This window comes from Mobula birostris, chromosome 3 (assembly GCF_030028105.1).
Source record: "Mobula birostris isolate sMobBir1 chromosome 3, sMobBir1.hap1, whole genome shotgun sequence".
In the NCBI taxonomy this organism is placed as follows: Eukaryota; Metazoa; Chordata; class Chondrichthyes; order Myliobatiformes; family Myliobatidae; genus Mobula; species Mobula birostris.
The window spans coordinates 153,238,212-153,257,529 of NC_092372.1; the positions used below are offsets into that span (position 1 = coordinate 153,238,212).

At 39.3% G+C, this 19,318-nt stretch overlaps 1 protein-coding gene across 4 annotated transcripts in view; it reads left to right on the top strand.

Moving 5' to 3' along the window:
• tex10 (testis expressed 10) overlaps positions 1-19,318 on the top strand; it is a 90,653-nt gene that overhangs the window by 59,788 nt on the left and 11,547 nt on the right. For all 4 annotated transcript variants that reach the window (XM_072253508.1, XM_072253510.1, XM_072253511.1 and 1 more), the window contains exons 12-15: positions 548-681; positions 4,258-4,338; positions 9,330-9,511; positions 13,866-14,076. In XM_072253508.1, the coding sequence (XP_072109609.1) occupies positions 548-681; positions 4,258-4,338; positions 9,330-9,511; positions 13,866-14,076 (608 nt within the window). The remainder of the gene's footprint in view (positions 1-547; positions 682-4,257; positions 4,339-9,329; positions 9,512-13,865; positions 14,077-19,318) is intronic.

Sequence of the window (19,318 nt, forward strand, 5' to 3'; positions counted from 1 at the left end):
TCAAGAACAGTATCTGTATAAATTAGTATAAGTCACTGATTTTCTTGTGAGTTTGTGCAGAGCACCAATCCTGTGCCTTCAATCATACCTGGCTGGATAATTCAGATTGGGAGCCAAAATTTTTGTATAGATAGCCAGCTTTCAAATTCTGACCTGTGGGGCATTGAGTTTCAACATCATTTAAAGTAAATGGAAATGGTCTCAATTTGGACTGCCAGAATCAGGTTTTTTCATCAAGAAGCTAAGAGAAATATTAATCCAAACATTGTATCGTAGAGTTATTTCCTTTGTTATATCTTGGTACGTGACATTTTCATGATAATAGTGACCTTAGTGAACTGCACTCTAATAACAATGTACTAAATTATTTACCAGATGTGCTCACCATGGGAATTTCTGAAGTCCATTTTTAATAATCTTTTTGCATGGTACATTAGAGGTAACATCAAAATGGCCACATTTTTATAAAATGAGTTTTTACGAGGATTGTGAAAACATTTGTTTATCATTATGTTTTTATTTTCTGATCATTTTTGTTGCATAACAGGATTCTCTGGTGAAGAACTGACTTGGCTTCAGAACAGTGGCACTAATTCTCATATAAGTCAGTCCCAGTTTTCATCAATCCGTCTTTATGTGACTGATTTAGACCAGTTTGTCCATCACTGGGAGTTAACTGAGGTAATTTATTGCATTTTGCAGTGATGCTAATACTGAATGACAGCTGTCAAGTCTGGATATTGTTGATGTTAGTTTGTACCATGAGGATCAATAGTTAGACGACATTGAATTTTTTTTGTTGAAAGTACAGTAGCTTGTTTTACACTTAATAAGCCAATAGGACTATAGTTGTGTTCTTTGAAAGTTTTGTCAAATGATATCTCCTGTGACTCAGGCCTGTAAATTTTTAAAATCCCGGTTTCCTATTGTTATCCAGGTAACTAATAACAATTCCTGAAATGTGTGCCTAAATATATTTCTAAATTTCTTTGGAAACTGAACAATTTTTAAAATGAAATCATATTTGTATAAATATTTTGTGAATCATCTACAAGGTACATAAGTGATTCTATTGTGTCTGAAGATTAAGTTGTTTGGTGAATATATAATCAGCAAATTTCAGAAATTATAAAAGTTCCTCAATTATTTCTAATTTTTAAAATTTTGTTTGGATTATTACATGTGCAATTGACCACCATGCTAGCCACCTTTGCTTTATTTTTCCCATAATGATAGAGCACTGTGCAGCAATTCTATTCTCTGTTTACACACAGAAGAAGAATTGATAGAGATAATGAAGGAAACTTGAAAGTGACATTTCATAAATGATTCTCATGTATTTCCCAGATGATTGCTATTTTATATTAATTTGTAGCTAGTGGATGTCTTTTCTAATGCACTAGAGATGATGCTGGTTAGCTACTTTCTTGAACTGCTGTACTCTTACTTGTGGAGATGCTCCCATAATGCTGTTACACTGGGAGTTCCAAAATATGTACTTGCAACGATGAAGAAATGGCAATGTATTTCCAAAGCAGGGTAGTGTTCAAATTGGAAAGTACCTGTAAACAAGAAGCAAAGCCAAAGAGATATGGGGAATAGAAGTAGAAAATGTGCCAATTGGCCCTTGTGTCTTGTTTACTATCTGATAAAATCATAATGTCCATTTGCACCTGTTGCCCTTGTCATTCATAATAGTTTGCAGATTTGGGCGGAGCTGTAGGAAGGATCTAAGGTGCATCCTGTAGATGCAGTTTGCAACAAAAACTAACCATGAAACTGTGAGAGTACTCATGAAATTCCAGTCAGTACCCACTGTCTTTCAATAAAAGGATTGTCTGCCATCCTTTCCCATCTTGGTCTTTGTACATCTCTGGATCAGTATCTGGATTTTGAAATCACATGGATTTCTCCTGTTACACTATCAATCTCATAAATACATTATCAAACTACAGGTTGACCACTGATTTTTCTCAGAATCTGATGATTTGGCACCTCTTTTAATTCGGATGAAATTACAAGTCTAAGTATCGCTCACTTTTCATGAAACATCTGTTAGATGAGGTGAATGCTAGCAATTCTATACAGACATTTATTAAAGAATTTAACATGAACAATGTTTTTTTTCTGTTGCTTGAGGGTGGGAGAAGGTCAAACCTTCAACATTAAAGAATGGCTGGCATAAGTTGTGGCCTGCCTTGATGTTTGATAATGTGCTTGAAGATGATTTTACAGGATTTTGTGTACCAAAGGAGAAAGTAGTTGTTCATAATTTGCTTGCGCATGCAAAAAATGTTACAGGACCTGTTTGCAAAGATACAGCGAGTAGTCTTAATAAAGAAAATCTATGTCAGTGGATGATCGTTGATGACGAAACAGCTATTGTGCATCACCTTACAGACTTGGAAATTATAGACCGTGATCTGAATGCTGATAAAAACCCTGCAAGTGATGAAGATAGCAATGATGGTGAAACAAAGATTTACTATTGACAAGTTAATTGAGTTGTTGGGTGATTTAATGGAAGGGTTATAGGAACAAGCTAATAAATTTGTATTTGATGCAAGAAAAACTACACAGGGAGAGATCAAAACACATGAAACAACTTCACCTGGGTGAAATGTTTTAAAAGATAACTGAGAAGCAACATTCTTTATAAGCACAGTAATTAATAAATTTACATTTAATTTTTGTTTAATAAAATCGGTGGTCAACCTGTAATTAGTTGCATCAGAATTACTAATTAAGATTGAGTACCTACAGTGACCAAGGCACTGAATTCCAACACAGAAATATTCTCAGCTCAGTCTTACAAGCTATGCTCATAAAGTCATAACCCTTTAATTAACATCCCAGAATTTCAATTACAATATGTGCACCCTATCCCAACAGCAGGGCAGTGCATTCCAGTCTGCAGCCATCCTCTGGGTGAAAATGTTGTTCCTCATAATCTCCCTAAACCTTACTCCTCATCTTAAACTAAGCCCTGTTGTCTTAGACATCTCTGCTGTGGGGTAGTCCCCTTGCAATCTCTTCTGTTCCAGTGTAGAGATGACCATCTAACAATATTTTCATTGTGGCATCACATGTACTGAATGCATAAATGTGTCACTCTTCATTTTCATTGGCACCGACTGTTAACAAATTAAATATTTTATTACTTTCCATGATCTAATCTAATGATAATTAACTGATTAATAACCTGCAGCTGAAGTCTTCCATTTTTCTAACCTAATGTTCCAAGTATATTGAATGGTTCCCTAGTACAAAAAGATGGGCTCTTGACCTCACAATCAATTTCATAATTATCTTGAACCTTATTATTTACCTGCACTGAACGTTCTCTGTAGCTGTTGCACTTTATTGTGCATTCTATTGTTGATTTACCTTGTGCTACCTCAATCTACAGTGTAATGAATTGATCTCTCTGAACAAGAGTTCAACATTGTTTAATATGATTTCCAATACACAAGTGTGAAGGAGAATGCACCACTATATATATATATATATATATATATATATATATATAACTACATAAGATAGGTTTTATATATATATATATATATATACATACACACACACAGTATATAATGTCCATAAAGAGATGCTTGGCACAGGAGTGCCAGTACTTAAGGTGGTAGACAGGAAATAATGAAGTAGTGTTGGTAGCGTGGCTAAGTGGGTGGAGGTGTTGATCAGCCTTAATGTTTGTGGAAAATAACGGTTTTTGAATTTGGTGGTCCTAATGTGGATTCTACATAGCCTCCTCCCCAATGGGAGTGGGACAAACAGTCCATGAGCAGGGAACAAGAAAAGCTTTTCACTGTACCTTGGTACATGTAACAATAAACCAATTTAAGTTTGTGTATAGCTCAAATTAATTTTCATATTTTGTTTTTAGCTATGAAGAAATGAATACGTTCTTGATTTGTATTTAAGAATTCTAGTTTGCCCGATTCCATATACTTGTATACCTCCAAACATTTAAAAATAGTTTGTCAATGGTACAGTCTAGACACCTGTAAAGATAGGTTTGAGTACCTTTTCATTTGGAGGTTTTAATTTTAGAATGCATATTGGTTTTTGATTTTTATGCCCATTTTTGTCACACAAAGTCTAAAGTTCACTCCCAAATATGATTGTCCACATTCTGAATGTACAATTTAAATTATATTTTGAAAAATAGCTAGCATGTGTAATACAGTTGGCTATGAGTCCCTACTTTACTATTAAGTGCTTTGATGTTTTATGTTTCAGGTAGTATGCCAATGCTTATCAGCAATACCTTCCAGAATCCAGTGCTGTGATATCTTGCAAAGCGCCATCTGCAAGCATCTGGTAAGTCTGGTGATTGGTTGAATTATTATGGTTGAATAATTGAGTACCTGTGCATTTTTGAGGTAGAGTTCGGGGAGCATTGCTGCATTATACAGTGAAGTGAAAAAGATGATGCATTTTGCTAAATTTTATTTGACTGTTAATATGGAAATCCGATTTTATCAGCCAACCAAGTACAAAAAAGATTTATTACTGTGATAAAGCAGAAAGCTAAGACCAGTATTAACAAATTTTTAAAAATTGGTGGGGATTTTCACAAACTTAGTGCATGGCCATAGACCTGCCATGAAAAACAGGAATGCAAATATAAATAGTTAAAATGAGAAATTCTGGATATTTAATGAGCTATACGTAAGTGAAGAGAATGTGGATCCTGGACTCATTTTGATTGGAAAGGGAATTCCAGTTTTCTTTTACTGGAGATGAGAATTCATATTATAGGGCTTAGTGTGTTTTTTTTTAAACCCTTCATTTGAACTGGGAGGCAAGCTGAGCCAGTTCAGAGAGTAGTTCAAAGTCAACTGTACCATTTGAACAGGTGGGAACAGCGAATTTCCTTAGGATCTTAGAGCAATGCAGCAGGGATACAGACCCTTTGGCCCAACCAGTACATACGGACCACAGTGCCCACATAACTGGTTGCCATTTCCTGTGTCAAACCCATATCACCTTAGCCTCAATGCTCACATACCTACCCAAGTGTGTTTTAAATGATACTGTTGTATCTGCCTTCACCTCTGCCTCGGCAGGTTATTTCATATACTCACCACCCTCTGTGTGGAAAAATTTGCCTCTCGGGTCCCTTATAAATCTTTCTTCTCTCACCTAAACCTATCTCCTGATTTTAGACTCTTCTGCCTTTGGAAAAGACTGCTACCATCCACCATAACTATGCCTCTCATAATTTTGAAAGATATTGCTGAATTGGATGCATTTTTGTGACTTGAAGTCAAAATAGGTCAGGTAGCATCTGTGGAAAGAAACAAGAATTGATGTTTCAGTTTGAAGACCCTTCATCAGAAACGCAAAATGCTTGTTCTCCTTAAAAACAGCTACAGGAGTATTTTTACTGAGTGAATTGGAAATAAAACTATTTCCATAGAATTTTCAATGGATGTGGATGTGCGGAGACATGACCAGTAAATTTAGAGATGAAATTAAGATTGTTGGAATTGTTGATAGTCTGGAAGCTAATCTTAGTCTACAGGGTGATATTTATTAGCTAGTGAAATAGATTGTGAATTGGTAGGTGGAGTTTGTTCCTGAAACATGGGAGCTGATGCATTTTGAGTGTATTACTCAGGCTAAGACATGAGTGGTATTTGAATACCGGGTATTCAAAACAGAAAAACCTGGTATTCAAGTCCAAAGATCCTAGACCACGGCAGGTAAATAATATGTATTACTGGTCTTCATTAGTTGGAATTCATTAGCACTGAATGCAAGAGCAGAGAGGTTATGCTTCAACTTTATAATTCATTGGTCAGACTTCAGCTGGATCTCTGTGTGCAGTTCTGGTCACCCCACCACAGGAAGAATGGAAAAATAAGTGCTAGAGAGGGTGCAGAGGAGATTTAATAAGAAGTTGCCTGGAATGGAGCATTTCAGTTATGAGGAGAAAACTGGAGTGGAAGAGGTTAAGAGGGGTCATGCTGGGAATATATAAAATTTTAAGGGGCGCAGATTGGATAAGGAGCCCATATTTAGGGTAAGGAGTAAGAAATTGAGGGATCTGATATTTGGTGGGGGGGATGTGGATCCCTTGTATAGCTGGAATGTGTTTTCTGAGAGAGCGGTGGAAGCAGTGTTTCTGACAATGCTTAAGAAGGATCTAGATGAGAACCTTAAATTGTCTAGGCATAGAAGGTTATGGCCCAAGTGCTGAAAGATGACACCATTATGATAGGCATCTTCTGGATAGTGATGGGCTGAATAGTCAGTTTTCTTGTTGTATGTCTGTAAGTCTCTAATCATGAAAAAGACCAAAGGAAGTTCATTTGCCTTGGTTTTGTTAGCTCTACATTTTATCACGTTTGAAAATTTGTATCAGAGCAGAATGGTAAAGTTAGTGGATTACTATCTTAATGCCTGAGTTATTGACCAATTCTGATGAGGTCTCCACCCTGATACATCAATTCTGTTTCTCTTCGTACAGGTTCTGCCTGCCCTGCTGACTTTTTCCTCAAATTTCTACTTCTATTTAAAATTTCCAGGCTCTGCAGTTTTTTGATTTGCATTTTTACAACAGTTTGGTGTTTTTCTGGTGACCTAAATTGTGGAATGAAGGAAAAGATAGGCAACATTGTAAAAAAAACTAACATTTTCCAACAAAAGTACATGCACAAGTCTGCTATGTTACAATTCACAGAGTGTTTACTTAAACCTGAACTGCTGTCTTGAAATTCATCTCCAGATCAATAGCCAAGTTCAGTCTTTGTTACGCAGGGCGAAAATTTCAAATACTAGAGGGCATAGCTTTAAGGCAAGAGGGAAAAAATTAAAGGGGATTTACAATATGTGTTTTTTTACACAGAGGATACCGAGTGCCTGGAATGCACTGCCAAGGGAATTGATGGAAGCAGATATGTAGCAATGTTTAAGAGGCATTTAGACAGATAAATGAGGGTATGGACCATGTGCAGGCGGGTAGGGATTATCTTTGTTGGCACAGACATAGTTGACTGAAATGACTGTTTCTGTACTGTACTATTCTGTGTTATATAACTTAATCACACTACTACAGTATAAGTTTTTCAAATATGGTGCAATGTAGCACCAGAATATGAAATCTTGAACTCATTTTAGACTTTTCATTATTGAAATTATAGACATTTTTTGTTTCAACTTCTTGAACATTAGTCCTCCATGAGTGTTTTGTATAAACGGCAGAAAGTATTGCAAATTGTGGGTTCATGGCATGTGACATCTATGCTACCGTAGCAATAAATGATGCCAAAAAATATGTATTGAGTTATAGTTAGAACTATTTTGTTTGGTTGGGTATAAATCATTGTATTTTCTTGTATAGAATTTCTAATTTTTATTTTTATTAGTGTTTCATGAATTTAATGTGTAATTTTGTTCATTTTTTTCACAAGAACAAAAATGAGAGCTTAGAGATTATTGCTTATTTCAAAGTTCGTTTTGAAATTAGCTGCTGATTTAAATTATGTTCTTGAAGTGGTCTAACTACCAGTTACTGATGTAAATTAAAGATTTCAGATAGAAATTAGTTGGTTTACTCTAGCTTAAGGTTTAGATCAGGGGTCCACTGACCCTTTGCTTAATGGTATTGGTTCACAGCATAAAAGAGGTTGGGAACTCCTGGTTTAGATTATGTTTTTCTGGAGTTTTAGCATATTGAACCAAGCGCTAGTGGTTTTTGGTTCATTACCAAGCAGATTGGATTGATCATTGGAGGATACACCATTCAGTATTGACCACATGGATTGCAGGGCAGATGCTTCAACCCTTTTTCATTGTTTTACAATCAATTACATAGTTGTTCTAAGGCACAAAGTTATAGTTAACTCCCTTTAAATGCAAAATGTATTGAACTAATAACCTGGAAGTCACAGGCTGTAAGTATTGGGATTTGTTTGTAATGTAAAAGCACCTTTCTCAAAACTTCACCCCAAAATAATGTAAACTATAAATGTTGCTACAAATTCTGATTCATATTTGAATAATTTGAAGCAGTTAAAAATTATTGACTGTTGTTAAGTCTTTTACTAAGGGTAAATGACCATGCATTTAAATCACTCCTAATCCCCTTCCCTACCTGGAACTACCTGCCTGTCATCTTGCACACCTCCTTAGTCCACCAATCACGTTGGACTCCTTGATCACCACCCCTCCCCTTTATACTGGTCATATCACCTCTGCATTCTTGATCCTGATGGTGGGTTTCACCCTGAATTGTCAACAATTGCTTTCCTCCCACAGATTCTGCTCAATCCATTGAGTTCTTCCAGCATATTGTTGCTTCATATTCCTTCATGTACACTCTCTTGTGTTCCTACCAATGTTTAAAGTTTGGCTTGCCTTTGAGATCACTTGCAGAGCTCACCGCTTCAAACTTCACAGTATGATGAGCAAATGAGAGATCTTTGCTTTTTTTTGTATTGTCTGAAGTAAAGCTATTATCTATTTTTCAGTGCAGTGCAAATATTTCAGCAACTTAAAGAAGCCAGATTTTACTGGCACAGTGCAACTGTGAGCCTGTTGTGGAAAATGTAGTTCATCTGACCAAAAGCAGGGGTCTTAAATAGTTAGTGGGAGTTAGATCTGTGGTTTCTATCACTAGTAGAGGAACAATCAGTGAACTAAATTGTGATCAATTCAGTTGTACAACCAAGGCTTGCGAGGCCTTGTAGTGGTTATCTGTATATCAGATATACGATTTACCATTTATTTCCATCTTTAGATTAGGAAATAGTGCACCCTAGTAGTTTTACACTTAATAAAACAGAATTTAAGAGAGTGCACTCATTAAAGTATTTGGTCACATGCCAACTTTGCCATCATTCCATTATTATATTTCTGGTACTGCGTTCTCAGTTCTGTCAGCATTTCATTTCTGTAGTATAAAGCTTGTTGAACATTTATGCTCTAACAATCAAATAAAGGTCTTGCTTATTCTTTAAACATTGCAAGTCCCAGTGCAAACTTTGGAGTACTACAAATAAATGGGTACTTAATTTTTCCCAGTCAACACACACAATGGATGGTAAAGGAGGGCAATCTACTGCAAATCAGTCCTTCTCATTCTTCCCTAGTTCAGTTGTTAGCTGTCTTTCACCAATAAATATACTGTATCACAATGCTGAAGAACTGCAGATCATTCTTCATCAACTGAAAGAAAGTAAATGAATAAATGTTAATTATTTTGATTTATTTTCAGTTATTAAGCAGGTATTAGGTTTAGTTGAGGGTTTTTATTGCTAAGTAATCATTTATTTTGTAACATTAACTGTCTTTTCACTCTTCAGGTGGGTATAAGTCTTCTGCCAGACAGCACAGCAGGGTCAATCCTAAAAACTGTTGGCCAACTCATAGATCCAGCATTTATTCCCAATGAGTCTTTATTGAATTTCCTTGTTGGGAGTTGCTACAGCCTCCTTTACTTCATTCTAACTTTGGAAAGGAATAACAGAGGAAATGCGCAGAAAAGGTAATTAAAATTAATACAGAAAATTTCTGCTCTCAAAACCAGGTCCAGCATAAATGTGAGGTGCTTTCTATTGAGCAATTGTACGTTTGTTATCCATTTATCTTTTTGCTTTTAAGCCAAGCCTCAAAAAAATTGTTTTCATGATTCTGGTAATATCTTCTGTAAGTTTGCATCAATTTTAATTTGATAACATTTCTATGAAATGCTTCAGGATGATTCAAAGGCTCATGTTAATGTGTGTTCTCCAGAAAAAACATTGCATGTGGCCAGAGGCCAGCTCTTTTATAGTTACTTAACTCTTCTTACTAAACACCACTCCACATTCATTAATGCATACAATTCCACATTTGCTGGCAATTTCTATTATTTAACTGAAACTTTTTGTTTTCCTATATCGAACTTCTCTTATGTTCTAATTTATATGAAATCTTGTACAATTGACTTCTCAACATATTATAATTTGAAAGAAGATGTCTTTTATTATTTTTGTATGGGACACTGAAGGTTAAGTAGAAGGTGTGGAAGAGACAAAGACATGATTAGAGAATGGTAGTGATGTAGAAAGAGTCAGGCTGGGTCTGTTTTCTTTTTGAATTGATGAACTCTGTAAAATGGAGAAACCTACACAGAGTGAACAGAATGGACCCATCTATCTTGGTAGGGAATTGTTTGGTTTTCATCCAAAGATGAATGGAAGCTTAGAACCAACTGCTTGAAATGACGGTGGAGGCAGAACCCTCATTACATTAAAAACTTTCCGGAATCCTACTCGGATGCAAAGATGAGATGCAAGATTAGTCTAAGTGGTATTTTGCTGGTTAGCGTAGATAAAATATTATCCTCCAATGCTATAACGTTTATGATGAATATTATTATCTATTATTCTGCCCCATCCTCCTCTAATGTTCCATTTCTGTAATCTTGCAGAATCTTCATAGAACAGATCTGACATATTTTGTTCATTTGTTATTGCATTCCATATCTGTACTGATCATCTCCAATTAAAACAATCAGGTGAATCCAAGAATGAAATGCAAAGAGACTTATGAGTTCTCTTGCAGGATTCCCGAAAGGTTAACTTGCTGGTTGAGTTGATGGCGAGGAAGACAAGTGCAATGTTAGTATTCATTTCGAGAGGACTAGAATACAAAAACAAGGATGTAATGCTGAGGCTTTATAAGGCACTGGTGAAGCCTTGCATGAGTAGTTTTGGGCCCATTATCTATGAAAAGATGTGCTGATATTGGAGAGGATTCAAAGGACGTTTACGAAAATGATTCTGCGGTTGAAAAGCTTATCATATGAGGAGCATTTGATGGCTCTGGGCCTGTACTCGCTGGAATTTAGAAGAATGAGGGGGATCTCATTCTAGCCTATCAAATGTAGAAAGACCTAGGTAGAGTGGATGTGGAAAGGATATTTCTTAGAGTGGGGAGTCTAGACCAGAGGGCACAACCTCAGAATAGAGGGACATCCTTTTAGAACGAAGATGATGAGAAATTTCTTTAGTCAGAGGGTGGTGAATCTGCGGAATTTATTACCACGGGCGGCTGTGAAGGCCAGGTCATCGGGTGTATTTAAGGCAGTGGTTGATAGATTCTTGGTAGGTCAGGACGTGAAAGGTTACAGGGAGAAGGCAGGAGAATGGGTTTGAGAGAGAAATAGATCAGCCATGAAAACCTGGCATAAAAACAGTATGGTGGAAGAACTCAGCAGGTTAATCAACATCTGTGGAGGCAAAGGATCTAAGCCTACATTTTGGGTCAAGACCTTTTGCTTCCACAGACTCTGCTTGACCCACTAGGTTCCTCCAACAGTTTGCTTTTTGCTTGTATTAAAGAGTATCTTGGTGTTTGCTTCAAGTTTGTCACTGATAGATGAGGCTTGTTTCCATTTGCTATTGCCAACTGTGTAAATATGCTTCTGTCTTTGTTTAATACCAAGCTAAGAATGTTAGGAGAGAATGGACAGGCTGGGTTTATTCTCAAAGGAACTTAAGAGACCTTATAGAGATGTATAAATTTATGAAGGGCCAATGAGTATTTTTCTCAGGGTAGGGTAATTAAAAACTTGAGGGCACAGGTTTAAGCTGTTTCTCAGCGTCAGTAAAACAAAAGAGCTAGTCATTGACTTCAGAAAAGTGGGCAGTATAAGTGGACCTTCAAAATGTTGCCACGCCCAGTCACACGGCCACTCCGGCTCCAACTAATGGTGTGATTACTCATCCTTCACATCTTATGGTCACAAGACTCTGCTGGATATTAAGAACACCAAGAAATGCCAGTCTACCTCACTGGCAAGTTGCTGGATAGCAGTGGAACTGCACAGTATAGGCTTACTGTGTACCATGTCCTCGCCTGTTACAGCTACCCAGGGAAGGAGGCTTAGCTTTGTATTGTTGCTGGCGACTTCAACCATGTCAAAAACAGTCTTGCCTAATTTCTGTCAGCATGTTAACTTTGCCATCAGAGGTGAGAACACATTAGAACATGTTGGTCTATACCAATGTCCCTGGTGCACACAAGGCTGTCTTCTGCTCCTGCCTTGGATACTCTGACCACTGATCTATTGTACTAGTTCTTGTATACAGTCCACTGATTAAACATGTTAAATGAAGATAAAGAGCTGGCCAGAAGGAGCACCCTCAGCATTGAGGACTATTTTGAAAGCACATTCTGGACCATATTCAGGGAAGCAGCTACCTACAACCATCATATTAATGTTGATGAATATGCGGGATCTGTTACTGGTTATAAAGAGAAGTGTACTGAGGACGTCACTGTTTGTAAACACATCTCTGAGAGGGCAGATCAGAAGCCATGGTTGACAGCAAAAGTTTGGATACTGCTGAGAGATTGCGATGCTGCCTTCAGGTCAGGGAATTAGAGGGCTCTTACGTCAGCAAGAGTTGGACTTCCCTACACTATCAGGAAGCCAAAACAAAATTATTCACACAGAATATACAGCCATTTCTGAGACAAATGTGGCAGTGCATTCAGACCTTAATGGACAATGATTTGAATTATAACCACCCCATGCTTGACAACAGTGACGCCTCTCCAAATCGGCTGAATGTCTTTAGACATGGTTTCATGCATGGAACGATGTACTGGCGAAGAAGATCCCTCACTCCCCCCCCCCGCCCCGCCCACCCCTGAGAAGCAGGCACTCTACCTGCAGCTGATGTGACGAAGACCCTAGCCAGGGTCAACGTACGTAAAGCTGCAGGGTCTGATAACATAGCTGGTCAGTTGCTGTGGGACTGTGCAGCACTTGACCACAGAGGTTTTAACAACAGACATATTCAACACCTCTCTGGAACAGTCCACCGTCCCCTCAGGGTTCAAGTCAGCCACCATCAACCCAGTGGCGAAGAGGGTGACAGTAATCAGCCTTAACAACTATTGTCCTGTGGCATTGACCTCAACAATAATGAAGTGCTTTGAGAAGCTGGTTATGGATCGCATTATATCTTAGCTTCCTGCTACATTGGACCTTTTCCGGTTCACTTATTGCTCAAATCGGTCCTCTGTTAATGCCATTGCCTTTGTCTTTTGATGACGCCTTAGATAACCTCTGCTTTCCACTCCATCTTGTCCCACCTGGGAAGTGGTGCCCTGTATTGCAAGATGCTGTTCATTGACTTCACCTCGGCATTTAATATGATCATTCCTCAGACGCAGGTGGGTAAACTGTTCTCGTCAGGTCTAAGCTGTTCTCTCCGTAACTGGATCTTGGTCTTTTGATAGAAAGAGCATAGTCAGTCCACGTTGGCAGCAACATCTTTAGCTCCATCACACTGAGCACTGGCACCTCCCAGTGCTGCGTGGTCAACCTGCAGCTGTTCACAGTACTGATAGATGACTGCACAGCTAGACCCAGCTCAAACTGAATCAATAAGTTCGCTGATGACATAACAGTGGTTGTCCTCAACAGAAATCATGAGGCGGTGTACAGAGAGGAGGTAGTGTGGCTTATAGAATGGTGCGACTTGAACAACTTGAGTCTCAACGTTACAAGACGAAAGAGGTAGTTGAGGACTTCAGGAAGGTGCGGGGTGAATACTCCATGCTGCACATATATGGTTCCTCTGTGGAGAGAGTTAGATGCACCAGGTTTCTGGGAATGCACATAATGGACAATCTCACCTGATAGTTCAACATCACCTCTTAGGCAAGGAAGCACAGCAGTGTCTCCAATTCCTGAGGAAGTTGAGGCAAACAAGGCTCTCCCCTAAAATCTTTCTGGTGTATTAAATGATTCAAAATGTGTGTGTTTATTTTGTTTACATTGTTTTATAAGCTGTTTCCCTTGGTGTTGTTGAAAGTTTGATGATTTGAAAATATTTTTACAGAGAACTGCTGTGGGGATCGTGCCTAACAGCACTGGCCCGCATTCCACGTTTACTACGACTGTTGCTGCAGAGTCTGCGAGTAAATGGTACCTGCCAGGGGGAACTTCCTGTTGTTGCACAGATTCTTCGCCTTCTGCTTCAGCAAACCCAGCTTAGACAACACATGGTGGCCAACGCAGCAATGGTGCAGCAGGTCATACAGGATATCACGGTATGGCAGCCTTTCTGCACAATATTCCAAGAGCATTATCTTGTGCTTTTATGAACATATACTAAGATTAAGTGTCTCGCAGCCTGCTATCCATTCCCCACTTCTAGTTTGGCGTTTGTGAAGTATACCCCTGATCACCTTGTTGAATTTACATTCCCATAGATTTTGCACTGCTACTCTCTATATCTTCCAGTGTTTGTTAGCCATGTTTTCACCTTTGCTAATTTGTTCATTTTGTAAAGTTGTAATTTCCACATATTTTACCTGGGCATATCCAGCCATTGTTGTCAAAACAAGTGTTTTTCCTCAACATCTTTCCTACTTTCATTGATGAGTCAGAGGATCAAGGAACCGCAGACAGCTCAATATAAGAGTGAATGGGGAGAATAAAAAGCTTTTTACAGCTCTAGTAATCACATTTTCATTAACACTTATTCTGAATTACATAATGGTGCAACTTGTTATTAAATTGTTAGAAGTAATTGAAAAAAGAAGTGCTATCTAAACTGCAGATTGTAACCTAATGAGACAGTCCATCTGATGTGAGTGGTCATAAAATTTACCAACAAAAAGCATTGCCATCCTTTTACTTGCTCTGGTTTCTCTTTCTGTATGACTGCATCTGATGATAGTGCTGTAGCCAGACAAGCTTGGTTTCTGGGTAAGTGACTGAGATTGACTTTCTGCACATAATTTATGTATAACTAACTACCTACCACGCAAATGCTTTTGCTGATGAAATTTCCCTTGCTTTTATTAGGAGTCATTTCTGTAGTTTCTGACTGCACACAATAAACATAGTTTTCTGAGCAAATTTACTTCTAACTAGATGGACCTAGATAGCTTTCATCTACAAGGCTAGACTGCATCGTTCTTGGTGTAAAATAGGTTCAGGTGGGATTTGCTCAAGGTACACAAAGTTTAAACAGAGAAGCTGTTGCCATTAGCAGATGGGTCAGGGACCACGGGGCATGAATTTGATGTTTTAGCCACAAGGTACAAGAGTTGCAAGGATTTTTTAATATGGATAGAAAAGGTTTACAGTGATATGGGTCAAAGACAGGCAAATGAGACTAGATTCAGGAGGCATCTTGATCAACATGAACAAGTTGGACCTGACGGCCTGTTTCCCTGTGGTATGACTAATGATGTGGATGGTAGTTATAATTTGAAACTCTATACTTGTCAGCTTGTTGGAAACAATCAAACCTGCCTTTCAAAAGTCACTTGAGAGAAAATTAATTGGTAGGTCTGTGGGGAATGAGCAGAGAAGTAGGGCAGTTAATATTGCTTTCTGGGACTGGTGTAGACACAACAGGCTGAATGAACTGTTTCGTACTATGAACATCCTATTTTCATTTGTTCTGCAATTGACTTTTGGCAGTAGGTCAAATTAATCCAACTCGTTTGCTAAGATGATTATTTTGCTTTTCTGTTCTCCGTGTGGTTATGAATAAAACTAGGAGTATGTTTGGATTACAGCAATGGACCAAATCCATTAGTATGAGATGTGTGTGCCGATCAAGATCCCAATTTAATCTAATCCCATATGGCTGCACGTTCCCTTTCTGTTCATACACCTGTCTAAATACATCTTATACATTGCTATTATAGCTACTTCTCCCCACTTCCTTTGCAACATATTCCAGCCACGTACCACTCTGTGTTTAAAAAAAATGCCCCATAAGTCTCCTTTAAACTTTCCCCTCATAAAACCCATGCCTCTGGTATTGAGTGATCAGAACTGCATGCAATCTCCAAATGTGGCCTAACCAAAGTTTTGTACGGCTGCAACAAGAACTTCTCGACTTTTCAAGTTTGTTTATTGACATCTGACTGTACATATATACAACCAAACGAAACAACATTCCACAGTGCATCCACACAATATATATCACACATAGCACATAAACTAAAATATTATACTATAAATAATTTAATAAAATATAATTCAAAATGTAGTAAAGCGCAGCAAAGGTAAACAGTACAGTAAACATCTCGATGTCCTAATAATGGGACCTTGTTGATGGTATGGTATTCATTAGTCTGAGGGAAGAAGCTGTTCCCCAGCCTGGCAGCCCCAGTCCTGATGCCTTTGTACCTCCTCCTTGATGATAGTGGGTCAGAGAGATCGTGGGATGGGTGGTAGGGATTCTCAACAATGCCTGCCTTTGTCTGCATTGTTCCCAGTAAATGTCACAAATAGGGGGAAGGAGGCCCTGATGATCCCCTCAGCAGTTTTTACTGTCCTCTGTAGGGCCTTGTGCTTTGTTGCCTTACAGAATCAGAATCACCAGTATAGGTCATGAAGTTTATTGTTATGCAGCAGGGGTATATCGCACTACATAATAATTAAAAACTGTGAATTACTTTAAGTATATCTATTAAATAGGTAATATAAAAAAGTAGCAAGGCAGTGTTCATGGGTTCGCTGTTCATTTAGAAATCTGATGGCAGTGAGGAGAAGTGTGTGCCTTCAGGTTCCTGAACCTCCTCCCTGGTAGTGGCAATCAGAAGAAGGCATGACCTGGGTGATGGGGGTCCTTAATAACAGATGCCACATTTTCAACGCATCGCTCCTTAAAGATGACCTGGATGTTACGGAGGCTGGTGCCCATGATGGAGCTGACTGTGTTCACAACTTTCTGCTGCTGCTTTCAATCCCGTGCAGTGGACCCCGCATACCAGACTGTGATGCAGCCAGTTTGAATGCTCCCCATGGTATATCTATAGAAATTTGCAAGTGTCTTTAGTGACATACCAAATCTCCTCAAACTCCTAATGAAATATAGCCGCCGTCATACCTTCTTTGTAATGCATCAATATATTGGACCTAGGATAGATCCTCAGATGTTGATACCCAGGAACTTGAAATTGCTCACTCTTTCCACTTCTGAGCCCTCTGTGAGGACTAGTGTGTGTTCCCTCATCCTACCCTTCTGAAGTCCATTATCAGTTCTTTATCAGTGCAAGATAATTGCTGCGACACCACTCATCCATCTGATCTATCTCACTACAGTGTGCCTTCTCATCACTATCTGAGAATTCTGCCAACAGTAGCTATGTCGTCAGCAAATTTATAGATGGCATTTGAGCTATACCTAGTCACACTGTCGTTGTAGAAAGAGTAGAGCAGTGGGCTAAGCACATATCCTTGTGGAGCGCTAGTGTTGATTATCGGTGAGGTGAAGGTGTTATTTCTGATCCACACAGACTGTGGTCTTCTGGTGAGGAAGTCGAGGAGCCAGTTGCAGAGGGAGGTGCAAAGGCCCAGGCTTTGGAGCTATTTGGTCAGAACTGTAGGAATGACTGTGTTAATCACTGATTAAGGTTAAACAGCAGCCTGACATAAGTATTAGTATCATCCAGGTGATCCAAGACTGCAAGAAGAGCCAATGAGATTGCATCAGCTGTAGACCTATTGTGGCGATAAGCAAATTGCAGTGGGTCCAGGTCATTGCTTAGGCAGGAGTTGATTCTATCCATAACCAACCTCTCAAAGCATGTCATCACTGCAGATGTGAGTGTTACTGGATGACAGTCGTTAAGACAGCTCACCCTGTACTTCTTGGGCACTGGTACAATTGTTGCCTTTTTGAAGCAGGTGAGAACTTCAGACTGTAGCAATGATACGGTCTTTGTCTATGATGACACAGTAAGTGTCTTTGAACACACCCACCAGTTGGTTTGCATTGGTTTTTAGAGCCCTACCGAGTACATTGTTGGGGCCTGTTGCCTCGTGAGGGTTCATTTTCTTGAGAGGCAGCCTGACATTAGTCTCTGAGACTGAGATCACAGCGTCGCTGGGTGCTGCGGAGATCCTCTTGGCTGCAGTTTTATTCTCTTTCAGAGCTTGCATAAAAGGCATTGAGTTCATCAGGGAGTGCAGCATCACTGCCTTTAAATTATGTTGGCTTTTGCTTTGCAGGAAGTAGCGGCCAGGGTTGAGGTACATCCAATCATCTCTTGTCTTGTCCATGTTGAGACTCAGGTTGTTGTTCTCACACTATTTGACAAACATCTTTATCTCCTCTCTGTATGCCGACTCATTGTTGCTGATGAAACCAACCACTGTGAGCTTGATGGTGGGTTTGTGCTGAACCTGGCAGGCAGTTGTGAGTCAGCAGAATGAACAGCAGTGGACTGAGCACACAGCCCTAAGGGGCACCAGTGCTCAGCGTGATGGAGCTGCCAACTCGGACTGACTGGGGTCTTTCCATCAAGAAGTCCAAGATCCAGTTATAGAAAGGGGTGTTGAGTCCCAATGAGGGCAGTTTACCCACCAGCCTCTGAGGGATGATTGCTGAACTGATAAACGACATTCTGGTGTATTAAGCATCATTTTCTCAGTGGAACAGGATGGAGTGGTGGGCTGAGGCTCAAGCATCACTAACTGGAAAGGGTCCAATTTACCAGCCGCTCCTGACCAAGTATGTTGTCTGGCACTGCAGCTTTGCATGGGTTTAGAGTCCTCCTCACCTCGTCTGCGGCCAGTCAGGGTGCCTGTTCCTCAGGAAAAGAGAGCAGGATTTTGCTTGCCATCATCTGTTGGTCAGATCGTATGTAGAAAGCTTTCAGCCTATCAGGAAGGGAGACATTGCTGCCATTGAGGTGAGGGTGGATTGTAATCAGTTATTGTAATCGGCTGCAGTGCTTCCCCAGCACTAGCACAGCGGGGATGTAAAAAGCAATAATCACAATGGCAGTGAACTCTTTTGGTAAGTAGAAGGGCCTGCACTTCTACTGAACGTCTTGACTGATGAAGGTAAGCTACTTGTGTTGCCACTTTCATGGAGCTGTGGACTTGCATCATTGTATATTCATGCCCAAAAATCCTGCCATTAACTGTGTACTTTCCTCTTACATCTGAGTTTCCAGTATGCAACACCTCACATTTTTACAGATCAAATTCCATCTGTCATTTTTTCACCCATGGTTCTAAAATAACCTATATCATGCTATATCATCCTTTGACACCTCACTGTCTACAACTCCACAAATTTTTGTTTACAAACTTGCTCGTATTTGTCCAAACACGAGAAAATCTGCAGATGCTGGAAATCCAAGCAATACCCACAAAATGCTGGTGAACGCAGCAGGCCAGGCAGCATCTATAGGAAGAAGTACAGTCAACGTTTCGGGCCAAGACCCTTCGTCAGGACTGCGTCTGGTGCTCCCAGTGTAACCTTCTATATATTGGTGAGACCCGACGCAGACTGGGAGACCATTTCGCTGAACACCT